Source organism: Cebus imitator, unplaced genomic scaffold, assembly GCF_001604975.1.
Source record: "Cebus imitator isolate Cc_AM_T3 unplaced genomic scaffold, Cebus_imitator-1.0 Scaffold533, whole genome shotgun sequence".
Lineage (NCBI taxonomy): Eukaryota > Metazoa > Chordata > Mammalia > Primates > Cebidae > Cebus > Cebus imitator.
In genome coordinates this window covers 647,150-665,837 of record NW_016107848.1, presented here as the reverse complement: position 1 = coordinate 665,837, position 18,688 = coordinate 647,150, and the positions used below count along the sequence as shown (strand labels likewise).

At 35.6% G+C, this 18,688-nt stretch overlaps 1 protein-coding gene across 13 annotated transcripts in view; it reads left to right on the top strand.

The window, feature by feature from the left end:
* Nucleotides 1-18,688, top strand: part of NFIB (nuclear factor I B) — a 441,470-nt gene that overhangs the window by 334,672 nt on the left and 88,110 nt on the right. For all 13 annotated transcript variants that reach the window (XM_037733504.1, XM_037733509.1, XM_037733508.1 and 10 more), the window contains exon 3: nt 13,726-13,779. In XM_037733504.1, coding sequence (XP_037589432.1) covers nt 13,726-13,779 — 54 coding nt within the window. The remainder of the gene's footprint in view (nt 1-13,725; nt 13,780-18,688) is intronic.

The following is an 18,688-nucleotide window of genomic DNA, read 5'->3' as shown; positions in this document are numbered from 1 at the left end:
TTTTGATTATTCCTATGAGACTGTTATGCCAACAATTGATAGCATTTCAAAGTTGTTTGTGTCATGAAATATAAGTAAATGTATAATGTTTCAAAAGCAATCAAACTTATAATTGTTCCAGTCAAGGAGCATACAGTCATGTTTGCAGGAAAAACACACACACAAGAAAAAGTTGGTATGTGCAACTTGTTAAACATTGGATAGAGAGACTAGGAGATGATAAAAAGAGAAATAGTAAATTTGGATGGATGGGTGGAATTATCAGAAAACCTCCTGGAAGAGATATGTTTAGAACATGGCATTGAAAAGCTAATTAACTTTAAAAAAAACTTGATAATTTTTATGTATCAATGTGCATTACAAAAAAGTTTGGGATATAGGATTTTGTATTTAGTACTGAATGGTGGCAGTGCTGTCTCATCTTTTTTCTTTTTAAATGAGAATCGTAACAAATGCTTGAAATCTATTGATATTTTAAAAGTTATATTTTTCAAATACTGCTTAACTCTATTACTTGAGACTTATTTTAGAGTGATAGATATGTCAAACTTCATAAAACAAATGTATCTGTCAGATTTGAGTAAAATAAACTACCAGATAGTCCAATAGAAGGAATTTCATGGGCAAGGCCAATTACAGTGATGTTAGAATAGATAAAAGCTAAATGGGCAGTGAGGTGACCCAGACATCAGCATCGATAGGAATCTACCACAGATTGATCTGGAGTTGCCTGAAGGGAGGGCATCACAGAGGGAGGAACTTATATAGTGCAAGCAAGAATCACAAAAGGAAAACTCGCCACTGTTTGGAGACAAAAGTCAAAGCAGAAGAGGGGAGGAATACCTCCCCTCCTCCTTTATTACCACCCTCCAAATTCCCAAACTCCTACCATTGCCAACTGGTGGTTGGACCTAGCCTGAAGTCAGTAGTTAATGGAACTGGGAAAGATAGTTTGCAGGAACAGAGTTCAGGATGGATCTGAGGACAAGTTACCATTACATGGCAATCCTAATTTTGGGGGTGCTGGAGCAATGAGAGTTAGGTAAGATTCAAAGCAATCATTTGGGGCAGGGGAAATAAGTTTGCGTAATATCATCCAAAGCTTTATTACATCAGTTTTTCTTACTGGTATTGAATTACTAATTTTTTTAATCCTATCTGAAAATTTAGTTTATAAATTTTTATCATGGGCTTGCTGTTAGGTGATTTTGAAAAATATCCATGAACAATATTGTTTGTTAATTTTAGAATTTAACATGCTTTAAATATCGAGAAGAATTTGATCTTGTCTAATTAGAAGCAGTCTTTAAGACCAAAAACAACAGGTGACAGGCTTAAATTATTCCTACGGCAATTAACTCTGACAAAGGATTGGATGATCCCTCCTTTCCCTTTCTCATCTTTTGGAGGTACCAAGAGTGGACAAGGAGAAGTTCAACTGGTCTTGTAACCAAACACTATCTAGGACTTGTAAATAATGATGTGATTTCTTGTTTTGTGTGTGTGTGTGTGTGTGTTTGTTGGTAGTTGAGTATGCAGTGTAGTTTGCTTTTTGATTGGATTAGAAGGCAATGTCAGTTTTGAAATGGCAGGATAATAATCAATTTGGAAAACTGAACATTAGCCATATGTAATGGTATGTGCAATGAAAATAGTCTTTATGAGCATGGGAGATGAGTCTGCAGTAAAAAGCTTGAAGTTGGTCTGTGTTAAAATTTTGTCACATCTGGAAGGCATTGATGTCTAAGATTACATAGGTTTGATATCATTCAGCGTTAAGGCATATGGATGGGACATTATGCAGAAACTTTGTTTTTTTCATACTCTTTGGATTGACTTAGACATTTTTGAATCGTAAGGAGTTGATTTGAATCTCTATTAAAGATAAAATGAGTAACAAGACAAAATGGGTGGAATTTTGAGCACCTGGTACACAGCTCTGCACTATTATACTCTCGGTTCCCTTCTTTAAAATTGATATAGCAAGTGAACATGCTTCTCATCATTCATTTTCCCATTTCCCAAATTACCATAGTAATGAGTAGAACATTTCATGGTAGGCGTCTATTATTCTTGGTTAAATTGTCTGTATTTTATTTATTTTTTTCGTGATAGGATCTCACTGTGTCACTAAGGCTGGAGTGCAGTAGTGCAATCTCAGCTCATTGCAGCCTCATCCTCCACGGCTCAAATGATCCTCCCATCATAACCTCCCAAGTAGCTGGGACTATAGACAGCCCCCACTGCCACACTCAGCTAATTATTGTATTTTCAGTAGAGATGGAGTTTCACCATGTTGGTCAGGCTGGCCTCAAACTTCTGACCTCAGGTGATCCTCCCACTTCAGCCTCCCAAGTAGCTGGGACTACAGGCACCTGCCACCATGCTCAGCTAATTATTATATTTTTGGTAGATACGGAGTTTCACCATGTTGGTCAGGCTGTCTTGAACTCCTGACCTCAGGTCCACTCACCTCAGCCTCCCATAGTGCTGGGTTTACAGGTGTGTGCCACCATGCCTGGCCAGGATTTATGTATTTTAAACTGTTCTCTTAAAATGACTGTCAGACTGCTGCCCATTTTAATGCCCCATCTTTATGTTTCTGTGAGCTTGTAAACTCTTCAAAGTTCTTTCAAATACATTATTTCATTTGTTAAAACATTCTTGAGCTTCTCTTAAAAAAAGGAAAATTATGTTAGCTATTTTTTGTTTTTATTTTATCAATATAATTGAGTTCCTTTCTTCTCATGCACAGTTTTAATCTGCAAGAGGAAGTTACTGTCTCCTCATTTGTTTCCTCGTTTTATCCCTTTTCAAAAATGTTAGTTCAATGATGCATTATTCAAGTAGTTTTATTCCTGGTAAATTAGCTTTTGCCTTGAAAACATGGGGACAGAAGTTCTTTGAACCACTTATCAAGGAACTGTTAGGACATTTAATACTATTATCTGCCACATCAGCAAGCTTCCTGTTCATCAAATGACTTCTCTGATTTTTTTCCTCTAATATTATGATAAAGTTATTTCATAAACAGAAGCAGTAATGAGTGTTCCACATACAAATCTACTTTACCTTGGTAGAAAGTATGCTCTGCATCATCTTACTTTATTAACCAGTTAATTGTTATGTATCTTGAGATTAAATACTACGTTTATTTTTATATGAATATATTATCACAAACAAGAGCCATAATTTAATAATAAAGCAAGGACTGGTTATTAATCACATGTAAGTAACATAAGATATATAAAAAAAAACCTATCCAGTTTCTTCTTTCTAAGCTCATATAATGATATAAACATAAACATTTTAATGATTTGGCAAAGTATCTTTTTAGCTGACATAATAGAGAAATCTGTATCCAATTAAAAATGTCTTTTTAGGAACACATACGTATGATAAGATGAGCAGTGAAGAAATAAGAATATGACCATTTGGTCACTGAATCAATCACTATGTTTGTATTTGTAGAGAGGTTGTAGGAACTTAAAAATTGGAATATGTGTAGATAATAATCAAACAACTAAATGTTATGATTGCCATTACTGGCAGCTTGTTTGTGATTTAAGAAAGATGAACTGTTTCAAGTTCTACCAGCCATCATCTTATTCTCTGTAATACAGTGGTTAGTCATTCAACACATACTGATTGAGCATCTACTATGTGCCAAGAATATGCTAGGGCAATGAATAAGACTGTTTCTTGACTCCATGGATTTGAAAATGTAGCAAAAGAGTTGCACTCTGACCCAGTCCTTCAATTACCTGTGTTGTCAGTGTTTGCAAGGGGCAGTGCAACCAACTAGGTGGGGATTTTATTTTTTTTTGGAGGAGGGAGGAATACTAATTAAACCTGAAAGTAAAGTACATTAAATATATATTTATATGTATCTCATAGACTTTTCCACAAAAATACTTATGCATATTTCATTATTGTATGAAGTTATTGTTTTTCTATTATTTCTAATTCCTTTGAAAACACCTAAGACTAAACTCTTACCTTTCCTTAATCAATTGTGACTGGGAAAGATGGAAACTGATTTGTGCATGACATGGTTTGCTTAGGGTCAGTGTACAAGTGCTTGACAGTTGCTGAATAGAGCCCAGGAGTCATGACTCTCTAAACAGTTTAGAGAGAACATGTCCTGTTCCCTGAGAAGAAAGATTGCCAGTGAAATATTAGAAAGTCTTATGCCTGGTTTTAACCTACATATATTAAGTTTTGGGAAAATACATGAAATGACATAGCACAGAAGGGCCATGTGTACACAGGAGTGTTGTATATGTGTGGGATTTAGAATAATACGTGAAGACTCCGGGATAAACCAAAGCAGATATATAAGTCATGGTGCTAGGTAGTAACATAAATGCTGTTCAAGACTTTGGAGGTAAAACAGCACTTATTTTTCTATGCTTTCCTTTTAAGATACAAATTTAAGATTAATAGGATCATAAACATTGCATTTGATTTATGTTGAAATTCTGCATTGATTTTTCAATTTGCCTCCATGATTACGTTCTCGAGTCTGATGACATTCTGGTTTTCATTTCCAGGTTCTTATTTCACCAACATTTTCTTTGCACTACATACCTTGCTATAAAATGCAGGTTTCTTGGTTTCCAAGGGAAAAAAAATGTATATTACATAGTGTAGCTGAAATCCAAAATGTCTCCCAGATGGAAAAGACAGAACATTCATCTCATCTTTTCCTACTGGATCTGACTGGGTTTTGGAAAGGACTTTATTATTTTCACGTGGCAAACTGCATTGGCAAATTGTTTCTCAAAGTACGCAGTGGCGTGTTCATCTAATATTATAAGATATGGGCAGCGTTTATGAAAGATTATAAATCTTACAACTCTCTTCAGAAACTTAAAATACAGCTGGAAATGTTTTGCTTCCAACAAATATGCAATCTTCATAAAATTGGAAAAGAAATGTTTTGAATAAATAATGTTTTAGTTTATTTCTCTCTAGTGAGAGAGCTCTTTCTTTTAGTCAAAATCATGCCATAAAACTCCTCTCTCCTCTACATTAGCACCCTTGCCTCTGTATTTATCTTATGCTGGTGCATTTAATATATTTTTTAAGTATGCCAGATTGCTTTGCCTTGTTTTTAAAGATAGAAAACTGGATTTGCTCCCAGGGACTCTTTCCCTAACTCGACCTGTTTAAAAACTAAGCAAGGATTGAGTCAGTTAATTAATTTAAATGAGATTACAAATCAAAAACATATTATGCAATCTTGATTTAATTACCACATTTTATTTACTTAATTGAAAACACACTGTAGAAAGTCAGCAATGTTGACAATGACCAGTACGGTGTTTTTGCATTCTGTAGGTTAAAGCCTTCAAAAGCAAGAAGTGTAGGTGATCCTGATTATGACCTTTGGTTCACTCAATCCCTAGATCAGTAGAAAGTTATTGAACTTAATCTTAGGGCAGAAAGGTCAGATACGATTATCCTAGTTTCCCATTGTTGGGTGAGTGGGATTGCTGCTGCTTAATGAAGTACCGCAGCCCTCAGGTCAGAGATGTTGGCAGGTTTAACACTTTTTGTGCAGGGGTTTCGTATTTACAGGGGTTTGTTAGTAGTCCCCTGTGGTAGAATGGTTTGATTTGCTTTCTTATACATATATGATTTTTTTTCCACCTTAAATTTCAGTGGCCTATGTTTTTCAGTTAATTCTCTGTGGGCCAATTTCAGTCTTGAGCCCTAACAAATCCTTGTTTTAATCCTTGGGATATGATGCTTTGAACCTAATCTCCCTGTTAAGCAGAAAGTGGCTCTTTAAAAGAAAGCTTAATGTTAGAACAAGTGGAATGTTCAGAAATGAAATAGGATATATTGTATATCTACCCTCTAGTTCTATGTTTTTCTTTGGTTAATAAGATTTCTTTATCATGAAGATCTTAAATGTAGCAACATCTTTTTAAACTATGCATTTTGCTAAATCAAACATATATTTTAAAATCAATGTTAGCCAACAGAAACGGGGATCTGAAGATAATAGGCCTTCAGATGTGAGATAGTAAGTGATTTGAAATACGCAGGAAACTGCATCTCCCAAATGTTATTTTGGTTCTGCCCAAATATTCAGAGTTGTCTAATTTCTTTTATTGCTCAGCACTGCGTTTAGGAGAAGTACAGATTCACTAAAAACAGGTCAGGGATTCCATTAACAAAGTGATAAAGTTAAAACTTCCCATGTACAGCTTCTTAACCAAGTTTTGTGATGAAGTGGACTCCAAATAATATAATGCCGTATTGAAAAGAGACAGAGAGATAGAAATACAGAGACAGAAGGAGAGAGGGAGACAGGGAGATAAAGGGAGACACAGGCACACATCCCCCCCCCCACACCCACGGTGGGGGTGAGAGAGAGAATAAAGGAGAGAGAGAGAGAAACCATTTCCCATACATTTACACGCTTACGAGAGGCAAGGAAAACACTCAGTTTTCCCATGTTGTTTCGTTTTATTATTTTAATATACATCTAATATACAGAAAAGAAAATATTATAAAACTATGATTTTGTGTCACCCAAAGCAATGAAGCAACCTTGCATTAAAACTGAACTGCCTAGTGTTTTAACTGTGCTGCAAAAAAAAAAAAAAAAAGCCAAATTATGTAATAGGAATTATGATCATGGAAAGCTAATGTGCTATAAATCCCAAGGAATTACTCGTAGTAGACAGTAAACTGCAAAGGGTGAGGCAGAAAACTTTGGGTAGAGAGAGGGGAAGAGAGAGAAGGTTTGGCCCAAGAGTAGTTTGCTCTCCATTACCCTTAATAATATAAATGTTTTTGTTTTACCTTTTTGTTTCTTCACTATAAAAAACAGGCGTTTGTATTCCTTCCCTCACGTTTTTATTTTTTACCTCTTAACATCTTGTTTCTGTCATGCTATATATTTAATTTGTAAAAATTGACTATTTTATTATATTAGTAATTAATAATATTTTGGAGAGAAAGAAAGAGACTATTCTAAGCCTTAAAAAAAAATCTCATGGTATTCTTTCGTTGACAATGGGCTATTTCTTCACCTGCTTAAGGCAAAGGACTATGACAAAGGGGCCCTTTATCACATGATGACTAAGTTTAGTTCTAGCGAGAGGCTATCTGTAGGTTAACAGGTTACAGTGTGGGTTTCATTTACTCCTCTGATATCCCTTGATATAAAAGCTATATTGTTATGGAATCATAGAATTTTAGAGCCACAGGAGACCTGACAACTCACCTTGTAAGCTCCTTCTCTGCATCAAAATGATTTTAAATTAAAATTATGCTTCTCCGGTTGTCTTTTTCTGTTGATTATCAAGCCATGGTGTCAGAAAATAAAAAGAGTTCCTGAAAGAAGTTTCATCTAAGAGGAAAAGTTTACATATAAAGTCATTAACACTTTCTTGGCCCAGTGCTTGCAAACTAGGGACATGGACCTTCACTAAACATTTCTTTTCTTTATAGGAGGCAGATAAAAATTAATTTCTGACTCAAAATAGTTTCTCTTATCTACCCTATCTGTCTTGTTTCCAAATATTTCTTTAGGAAGTAAGGAAGTAGAACTGAGCCTTACATTAGACTGGGAGACTTAGCCCTGGGAGTTGTGTGTCTGTTCCCCTTGCTTGCCACAAGAAATGTATCTCTTTGACTTCTAATGTATGATTTTGCACAGAGCCATGCGCTTTGTCTCTTTTCTTTGTGCACTTTTATAGTTTATAGACAGATAGTTTTCTGTTCATTTGACTTAACCAAATGTGCCAGGTCCCATCCCAAAGACTAGGGCTGTAAGGCTAAATGGGGCAATAGACCTTGTGTCATATTGTTGAGGGTCTAAAGGGGATGACCTCACCATGTTGGACTTCAGGGAGAAAAATGGGGAACATTATGTGCAGACTTGGAGACATCAAATGCAGGAGACATGCAAGGAACTGAAAGGTTAAAGTATGACACAGGTGTTGATGGGGGCCAGATCAAGGTGCCATGAAAGGAATACTAAAAATTTGGAGTATTTTCAGACTATATGTAAAGGTGTTAGCAGATGTTTAGCTTAATCAGTTTGGGGTCTTATAAAGATCATCTTGGTAAAAGATTGAAATATGTCTTGGAAATTTGAGAAATTAGATCAGTTTTTCAAGGCATTGTTCCTAAGGGGACCTTATTTCGATATCTTTTATGATATGCCCTTGCCCACCCTTCCTAGGAAGAATTATCTGTCCCCTCTTGATTTATGTATTTTTTAAATTTGTATATTTCTGTCTCTTCAGGCAGGCTCTGAGCTTTTAAATGGCATAGAATGTATATTCTTTTTTAAAAACAATATTTAAAGGTCATTTTTATAAATTAAATAGAAATTTAATAAGTATTATGGAGCACCTACTGTGCTCCAACATTACCAAGTATTTGGAATACATGGTGTGATCTCGGCTCACTGCAATCTCCACCTCCTGGGTTCAAGCAATTCTCGTGTCTCAGCCTCTCAAGTAGCTGGGATTACAGGTGTGTGCCACCACACCCGGCTAATTTTTTGTATTTTTTGGTACAGATGGGATTTCCCCCAGTTGGCCAGACTGGTCTCGAACTCCTGGCCTCAAGCAATCTACCTGCCTTGGCCTCCAAAAGTGCTAGGATTACAGGAGTGAGCATAAATCATAATTGATTTGCATTTAAATGATGCTTACATTAATGACCCAGAAAAAATCTTTGACAGTTTTGATGATTTATCTACCTCAGATAGTTGCAGTGTATCTACTCCAGAATGGTAGTGCTCAGTAACAAATACTTTACAGGCTATTATTTATTTATTGTCATATATATTTAACACAAATCTTATAGGGCTTCTACCAGATTGTCCATGAAACATTAGAATTTCCTTTGCTTAATGGAGACAATCCAAACTAAATTGGATTTATAGAATTGGCCTCTCTTTAAAACTTCGACAGTGTATAGACTTCAGTGATACTGATGTATACTAAACAAGTGTATAGACTTCAGTGATACTAATAATTACTTCCAACTTAGACATGGAAAATAGCTAAAAGTTTTTTTTAAATTCTGAAAAAGATTTTAAATGTATTGGCTAATGGCAGGAAGGGGGAGGGAAGTTAGGGGAAGGTAAGTTTCCCAGAAATATTTAATCTACTGAAAAATCACTTGGCTTTGCATGATTTTAGGATTGCATCATAACAATTCAAGAAGTAGTGTGCGTGAATAGGCTGCCCATATAAAGAACATATGTTTAATAGTTGCTGTATAACTCTGGACAAGCCATTTGATCACTTATGTATCCTAGGGTCTTCCATAAAATCGGATCATTAGGAAAAACTGCTCACTGTTTAGGAAAAGCTTAGATACTAGAAGAGAGATTGACTGCTTTTTAAAAAAGGAGTGGGTGAAATGTTTGAAAACTTGGTACGGGTTCTGCGTGTGAACCTTTTCTTGTTCCTGGAGAAGCTTTAACCTGGAGAAGAAGAAACTGATTGAGTTTAAAAGATAGTAATTTAGAAATGACTTCATTACCTTTTTTTTTTTTTCAGAAGAATAAATATATGTTTAATTCACACTTAAAGAATGGGGAACATGAAACTTTCATAAGTATGTAATACAAAATCTATTTTAGTTCAACGTTATGTCCAGTCAAGTCAGAAAAAGACAACACAAAAATGTAGAAAATAGAGACTGAGATCAAGGAAGAGAAAATGAGAGGTGGAAGGGAGTGAGGGAGCACTGGTTTTGGTTGTTTGCCTTCAAAAGCTCCTCTCTTTTTCTCTACTGCATCAGAACCTTTCCAGACACTAAACTGGACATGGTGGCTCATGCCTGTAATCCCAGCACTTTGGGAGGCTGAAGTGGGCAGATCACTTCAGGCCAGGAGTTGGACATCAGCCTGGCCAACATGGTGAAATCCCATCTCTACCAAAAAATGCAAAAATTAGCTGGGTGTGGTGGTATGTGCCTGTAGTCCTAGCTACTTGGGAGGCTGAAGCACAAGAATTGCTTGAACCGAGGAGGTGGAGGTTGCACTGAGCCGAGATCATGCTACTGCACTCCAGCTTGGGCAACGGAGCGAGACTCTGTCTCCAAAAAAAAAAAAAAAAAAAAAAAAAAATTTCCAGACACCAGCCCCAGTATGCTGGGCAGCTCACAACTGTACCAGCCTTGTTCCTCAAAGTCTTGAGCCTTCTGAAAGGCAGTTTTCATCAGCTGGCTGGTATCTGCTGCCTTTTGAGCATGACAGCTCCTAAGAGCCTTGAAGAAGCAGTGGACTTGCACCTTTTGGGGAGTGAGAGGTGAAAGCATTTATGCTGATTCTGAGGTGGGCACACACTTCTCCATGCTTAGTCAATGCACCAGTCATTTTTAGATGCATGTGTTGGGATGGACAGAACTTAGTTATGTCCCTTTTCTCCCTTTCTTTCTAAAAGTTTATTATTAAGCGTAGAGCCACATTAAAAATGATTAATATTTTTTATTCATTTTAATATGTTTAAACCATTAAATATAGTAATCATTTTTAATGTGGCCCTGTGCTTAATATGAATATCTTGTATTTACTGATCACGTAGAATGTGTCTGGCCCAATGCTTTTGGTGCTTAATATGATATAATCTTGCAATGATTTTACAAGGTAGATACTATTATTGCAGTTTTCAAGATCAAGACACCAAGACTCTAAGAGTAAGTAAGTTTGTACGAGATCACACCACTAGTGAGGCACAGAGCCAGGCTTCACTATGACATGTTAAGTAAACACACACACACACACACACACACACACACACACACACAGAGAGAGAGAGAGAGAGAGAGAGAGAGAAAGAGCGAGAGAGTGAGAAAGCGAGAGGTGGGGGATATTGAGTAAAGTGATGGAAGTGGTTAAATAAAACCTTTGGGTATAGAGTAATTTGACCTAGGTGGTGAATTGGAAGGGGTTTAGATGTGGTCTGAATAATTCCTTCTCTGAAGTCAACCACAATAACAGTTCATTTTTGGTTTCTCTGCCAACCACGACTCCCTGGTTACTTCCTTTTCCAGCAGTTGGAATTAAGTGACCGATATACGGTGACATAAGAGTTAAAAGTAGACTATAGTGTTAGAATTTACAGTCTGAAAATAAATGCTGTATCACTTGCCCACTGAGAGGGCTCTCTCCTGTGTTTCTGGGACATAGTATACACTGTTTTATTTCATGAGAGGGCACGGGCTTTGGTATATGAAGGAAAGTCTGTCATTGTGTGCCAGCAAACACCAGATCATTTTAGAAAGTGGAATTGTTACAAAAAGCAAATGTGTGCCTCCAATTTAGGGTCTACTTCAGCGTTTCCTCAAATGCTTGTGGTTTTCTTAGTAAGTTCAATTTTTTCAATTGAAGAAGTTGGTCTGCAATCGTTGGAAATGAGAAGGAAAAGTAATTTATAGCAGAAAAGAATAGAGTTTCCTAAGTGGGATGTTGTGGTAACAGGGGATGCCATTGTTCTAGCTGAGTATTTTCTTACGAATGGAAGAGACCTTCATTCTTTTCCTGCTGGACCCAAATTTTAGCAGCAGACGATGGAAAAGAGTTTTGTGGCACAGTTTTGAAGTTGCTGTAACTAAACATGCTAAGGCTTATGCCAGAGAATCTACAACTCTTGAAATGAAGCTATCTCAGGTGTCATCACAAGCTTGGCATTAGCCACCTTGAGGGGTGCATGTCTAGACCTTCAAAACAGTGAGATAGCTTTAGAGGGAAAATTAAACAAAGGGAGATTCTGGTCACTGGGTGTATTATACATAAGTAGGAATTCCTAAAAAATGTTGGAATTGCTTGAGAAATTAAACTGGAATGTAGTATCAATGCTGAGAGATATTTGTCAGAAGAACTCAAGGCAAAAAAAAAGAACGGATGCTATAGCAAAAAGTTATGATTTATCATTTTTATGTAGCTATCATACTGCAGGCCTGGTAAGTGGCCCATATTGCACCATTTTTTATAGGAGTGTCGAACGAAGAAGATTGATTTCCTAAGTTATAAGTCATGGAGTCTTGCCTTGATTTCAGAAAAAGTTAAATAGAAGACTTCATGGGAGATGAGAGAGATTTTTAGAGCGTTCTCAGCTCTCTGGCTGCCTTCAGGAGACTCGAGCCAGATGAAGAGTGGTCGTTTCTAGTTTCTTTACTTTCATTTTGGAAAATCAGGAAACAATTGGAGGAAAATGTGAGAATCACTAAATATATTTGCTAAGATTTCATGAAATCTTTTCTAGAATAAAACCAAAAAGACAATTAAGGAAATGGGATGAAGGGGTAAAATTCTGATCTCAGCATTAAATCTAAGCTAACAGGCATGAGGCAAAGGGCAGAAATAAATAACCAGGTTTTATATGAGAAGAAACTAACAGGATGTTCTTGCATGTAATAGTAGAAGCAGCAATTTCGGTATGTTAATCACTTACCTGGAAGGACAGAATAACCCCGATGAAAAAAACCAGCATATGATTTTCATGCTTAACCAAGTCACTTTCCTGGCTCAAGTATAATGGCAAGGTTTTGGGGAAGAGACTTGTCAGCATATGGCAGTCCATGACAGAGCCGTCATCTGTGCCCCACCTATGAAATTTTGTTGAAATTCATTATCAAGTTCAAAATTGCCTTTTGTAGGCAAGCAGAGGCTGCTGGAGCCGAGCCATCCATTCCTCCCGCGTTTACTGCAAGCCTAGTGCATTCACAGCCATGAACAGCACACTGAGGAAGACACAAAAGAAGTAGACAGAATCTCTGCCTCTGCTTAGGAGCATGCAATTTAGTTGGGGAGACAAAACTTAAATGCTAGAACCGATAAAAGAAGATTACAAAGCAACTTGCAAGTAAGTGTATAATAACATGGGGCAAATGACACAGATAAATGCAGAGGGGACAAGAGGGCAGAGGAGTGAGCAAAACACAACAGTGTCAGATCAGTCCGGAAAGCCATGTTGCCTAACAGTCATGTATCTTCCATGTTTCTTTCTTTAGCATTGATGAGGAATAATGTGGGGTAGGAAATTCAGATATATAACATTGATCTCTTCCTCCTTATCTGCAAAGTCTGTCCATCTGCCACGGATGGAAATTAAATTGATCCAACCATTTGCTCTCCACAAAGCCATGTTGGTTTCTACCTAGTAATTTATGCTTTCCTTGGTGTTTGCAAATCGATTGCTATTATGGGATGTAGGCAGATCTGGGCCTGGATCCAGTAGGTTGGGGGATTATTGGAGTGGGTATTTGTACTTATGTGTGAAATCCTGGAAGAGCGGACTCTCATTTCTGTGTATTTTAATCATTGAATAAAAACATACTTTCAGGCTTTTAAATGCATGTTTAATTACACTCAGATTGCGTTTTTAAGAGAATATATCTGCTTTATTTCATATTGCTACTGACAGGCCTCAGTATTTGCCTAACCTTCAAACCATCTTCAGTGGCTTTGTAGCCAGATCTTTTGTTTCAGAAAAACCTTGCCCTAGCCCAAGAAATTTGTAGATCAATACTTGTGTTTTTATTTTGACACAGAAATATGTATACACTTTCATTTACTTTGATGACTAAAATGTTTCTATCAAAAGGCTTGGGAAAGTATATTGTATTTAAGCACTCAACTTCATTTATATACCTTAATTTTTTTTTTTCAAGTTGTTTGAGGATTGTGAAATTCTTTCAAAACAAATTAAAAAGAAAACATTTTCTGTGATTTCTTTACAGATTCTGGACAATCAGGAAGTCCAAGCCACAATGATCCTGCCAAGAATCCTCCAGGTAAATATGTGTTCCAGGACATTTGCAATCTGACATTGTTGGAGAACAAAGGTACCACTGTATAGATAAACACCCCATAATTGGTCAGCCGCCTATTTTGTTCTGGCAGGCAGGTATGATCGGGACAAGATGTGATTGTGCTCAGGCCCTTTGCAGTGGCAAATACTTTTATATTGATGTCATCAGTATTTACCTAATCACCAATGTTTTAATTTTTGTTGGTGTTTCTTTTAGGTGCTAAGATAATTGCTGTTTGAAAAGCCAATGAACCTTTTAATCTTTCTTATAAGACTCATAAGAAAATGTAAAAATTTTCATATTCTAATTATAGTTTATCAACTCTTATTACTTTAAAAGGGAGTTGTTGGGGGTGGGAGTGGTTGGTTCTGTTTTCACTGAAGGATTTTTGCAAGACTTTCTATTCCATAAGGTTTTTATTGGATCTCCAGAATCAGGAAATAATGAAAGTAGGATATTTTTTTTCTTTAGTATAAAGTATCCCAAATACCCCCTTTGTTTTCAGAAGTTGTTCCAGATCTGAAAATGGGCTTTTATAACTTGGCTGTCTTCATATAGCTCTGAACATATAGCATTTTGCTTTTGATTTAGGAGCAGTGGTTTTTCTCATGAGATAAAACTAGCACAAGGAGTTTTTCATTATTAGAAAAATGTGAATTATATTGGCGACTTTAGTAAAAGAGTGTTCTAAGAATAAACTAACAAAAAGAAAACCAAACACAAAAACCCTGAACCAGCTACACATGCCCTCCACCTCCCAAACAATCTCATCTGTCTTTTCATTGAAAATAAACCAAAAAGATTATAGGAGGTAGTACAAAAACTTTCCTCAGGTAGACTTAGTTTTTAGGTCTTCCATTGTTTGATCCTTCTTGAAGTAGTGCTTTGTTAATGTGAGGCTGAAATACCAGAAGAACCCCAAAATTGCAAGAAAGTATATCAGGCCAATTTTGTCTTAAAATGATTTTAGAAAGATACAGCAAGTAGGTATACAAGTAAAAATGCAAAATCAAAACAGACTGTATTTTTCTGAGTCCTGTCTAATTTTGTTCTATTTTTTAAAAAGCATGTTTTTCCAAATACTTATTTTTTCTGTATTGTATAAAAACATATTATTGTCAAAAGTAGTATATACTTCAAAAATAAAAAGTTCTGATTAAACACAAGTTTAAAAATGTATATACTAAGTTGATTTTTCATTTTCTTCATAAATCATTTAAATATTATACATTGAGAGCAAAATATTAAAAAACTGAATAATTTAAAACATAATCTCATTTAAATTTATTTTATTTTGTTGTGTGTGAATGGAGGATTGATACTATTTTAGTTATCTTTCCAAAAAGACTATTTAGAATATGTAAATTTCATCAGAAATTTTCTGGAGTTCCGAATATTTCATTAACGTATAGGGTCTTTTAACTTTACAAAGACGTTTTTCTTTTTAATTAACTGATATTTTCTCTGTGTTGCATGATAGCCAAAATGAATCTTATCCAAACATTTTTAAAAAGTTTCCTTACTCACCTTATAAGGAATGAAGTGGGACAGGAGGAGAACCTTAGGTAGAAAAATAGTTGATAGCTATCATAAGTCGGACTAAACAAAAGATATGCTTTTTTTTATTTGAATGAAAGCTTGATTTGAAACTAATATAGCAGTTATTGTTTGAAGTACATTTCTGAACTTGTACAGAAGGAATTATACTCACATAAAACTGTTCTCTACTTGAGCTGAATAAATAATCCTTGAATAGTTATGTAACATCAGAATTTGATTTTTCAATATTTGTCAAGAAGTTGGTTAAAATTTCCTTTTTGCTACATTCAGTGTAGCATCTCTTTACTTCTCTGTTTGCATATAACATGGCAAATAGAAACAATCAAGGTAGAAAACCTCTCATTTTTTTTCCCTGTAAAATTTTTCCCGGAACTCAAACCTTTCTGAGACTCTGTCTTGAAACTGGGTTGCTACAGATAAATACATTTTACAATTAGTTGAAAATTGTACATATGTAAATCGTATATTGATTCTAGTTTTTAGATCCAGAATGCAATAAAATACACATAATACCCAACTTAAAGGGAATATAATTAGAATTATATTTGATTATCCAGAATGTAAAATATTCATTTTAATATGCTTTGTGTATTATTATACTATGAACTGAACCATAAAGTTTATTAAGGAATTCTATTTTGGACTTAACCATAGAGATTATTAAAGAATTCTTTATGAACTTAAGAGTTTGTTTTGTAATACTTTGAAATAAATTTAAAACTTAGAATATAAAATGTTTTCCAATTTTAAATGTGAACAATTGAAACTTAATAAGTTTTTTATATTGTAGTCAATTGGAATAAATTATGCTTTCTATTAAAGGCTTATTTTATAAGTGTCTTTGGTATTTTGGACATAATTTATCTTTAGGAAGCTCTTTTAGTCTCTATATTCTGGCCTTGGCCGAAATGTGAAATCTCCAAAATTGAGACTCAGTATCCTAAGAAGGCACAATCCATATATGAAAAAATTGAATTTACCGCCACAAGCAATGAAACAAGCAAATCACTTTTCTGCTTGAATTGTTATACCAAAGACAAGCTAAGCATTTGGAAAAAATCACCTTGATTGCCAGCACTTTCTTATCACTGGTCGTTTTCTACTGGGAGATGTGCAACCCATGGAAATTGCTACCATCTATTCCTGTGTTTATTTCCCAACAGCTTGGGAAGAGATGGCAAAAATTCAAGCCCTTTTGGAGATACAGGCTCTTTGAAATCTGTTTCCCACTGTTGACATGAAGGTGGAATCCCATCCAGTCATCCTGTCAGTACAGATGCATATGCCTACCCACAAACTTAACACTCCCTCTGGCTTGGCTTTTCTCCAGCATCAGACTTGACTGTCTGACTTTGAGACTACTTCCTTGCTGATTTAGAACTTCTGAAGGGTGACCCTAAAGCTCTTCAAACTGTAGTATGGACATCTGCAAATAGACCTGTAGTTCTTAATTTGAGTTTCTCTATTGGAATTAATATTTAAGCACAAGCAATAAAAGCAACAGATTTTCAAAAGGAGGATGTTTGATATTATTTTATAAAATATTTAAGTAGTTTTTGTCATTTTTATAGAGCTTTTAAATCGTCTTTATGGTATTTCTCTAAACTATTTGTGACTTAATATTTTGTTTGCATTCTTTGCTACATGGTAGGGATGGCCACCGTAATCTTTTCAGAATGAAGGTGCTCTTAAGTCAGATAGCACCCAAGGACGTGGCATTGTAATTTTGGCTGAGAAGCACTAAGCACTTCATTTTTCTAGGGGTATACGTTTGTCTTATTGATGATAGAGTCAGAAGTTACATATTTATATTCAATTACTTCTTTTGTTTTTATAACAAGTTAATCCCTCCTGAGCAATAGAACTGAAAGTGTCCTCTCTCCACTATAGCAAACAACTGTTGTGGACCAAATGAGGATAAAGCATTAATTTTGGGACTTAGACATGGATCTGTTTTTTACCTTTAATAATTAAAAACTCCACTACTACTTTTAGGAAACTAAAAGTACTTTTGTGATTGATTGGATTGCAGTGTTTCAAAATTAGCTTTGACTTGCTTTGTTATTTTGTGTGTCTACGTTCCTTGGGCTGTGATCTTTATGATTTCCTGATCTCAATCACTTTCCTAATGCTAGAATGGGGAATATCCAAGGAAAACATGGCAATCTAGAATTCAGATTTTTGCTTCTAAGTCAGTTCCAAACTAATGTCTCATTTTGGAATTCAGGAAGGTTGTAGTTTTGTGGGGAACTCTAGGCTGATAATATGACAAAGAAATGTGAAGTCATAGGGCAGTTTTTGCTAATTTTGTGATATAAACTTTTGGGACATTTCTAGTATCATTAATCAGAACTTTCTTACCTGGAATAACATGGACTTAACATGCTACTTTCCTCTGTTGCAGGTTTTATATGTGCTTGTGCTATTTTGCGTGGTGATTTATGCATGTAGTGTGGCAACACCTCTGGGAACCAATAGGATTATATATATTGGCTGTACCTCAAATAAGTCACCTCATATCCTCTCTGGAACAAGGATGACACTAAATAAATAATTGAGTGAATCAAACCAGGCTTATCTGTTAATGATAGCTATGTGCTTATCTTGCACTTAAGAAATTCTTTAAGTCATAAAAAGTTTGAGATAGCTCTGTCTCCAATGTTATTTTATAGATACTGAAATTGAAGCCAACAGAGGGTTGTCATAAAACTAATAGAAACCAACCAAATAATTATTAAGAAAACGAGTTCAAAATCTGCAGTATTTGTTTTCATTTGTTGGGATCACTAGAGCTGATATTTGCTTGATTTTTCACTTTGTTTTTTCAAATCTTAAGAATTTAGGACAAACTTAGTACTTTGAAATCTGTATATAAAGGCAGATAAATTTGTATAGGACCTTGAGGACCTCATACCACGTTTTATCTTAGAATATGGTGTTCAAAGTCAAAGAAAAGAGAAAATTTACTCTGGCTTTTTCAAATAATAGTTCATTCACTTTTTTTTTTTTTTTTTTTGAGCTGGAGTGTCACTTTGTTGCCCAGACTGCAGTGCAGTGGCACGATCTTGGCTCACTGCAACCTCTGCCTCCTGGGTTCAAGCAATTCTCCTGTCTCAGCCTCCCAAGTAGCTGGAATTACAGGCATGCGCCACCACACCCAGCTAATTTTTGTATGTTTAATAAAGACGGAGTTTCCCCATGTTGGCCAGGCTGGTCTCGAACTCCCAACCTCAGGTGATCCACCTGTCTTGGCCTCCCAAAGTGCTGGGATTATAGGCGTGAGCTACCACACCTGGCCTCTCATTCACTTCTTAGTAAATTCATGTCTATT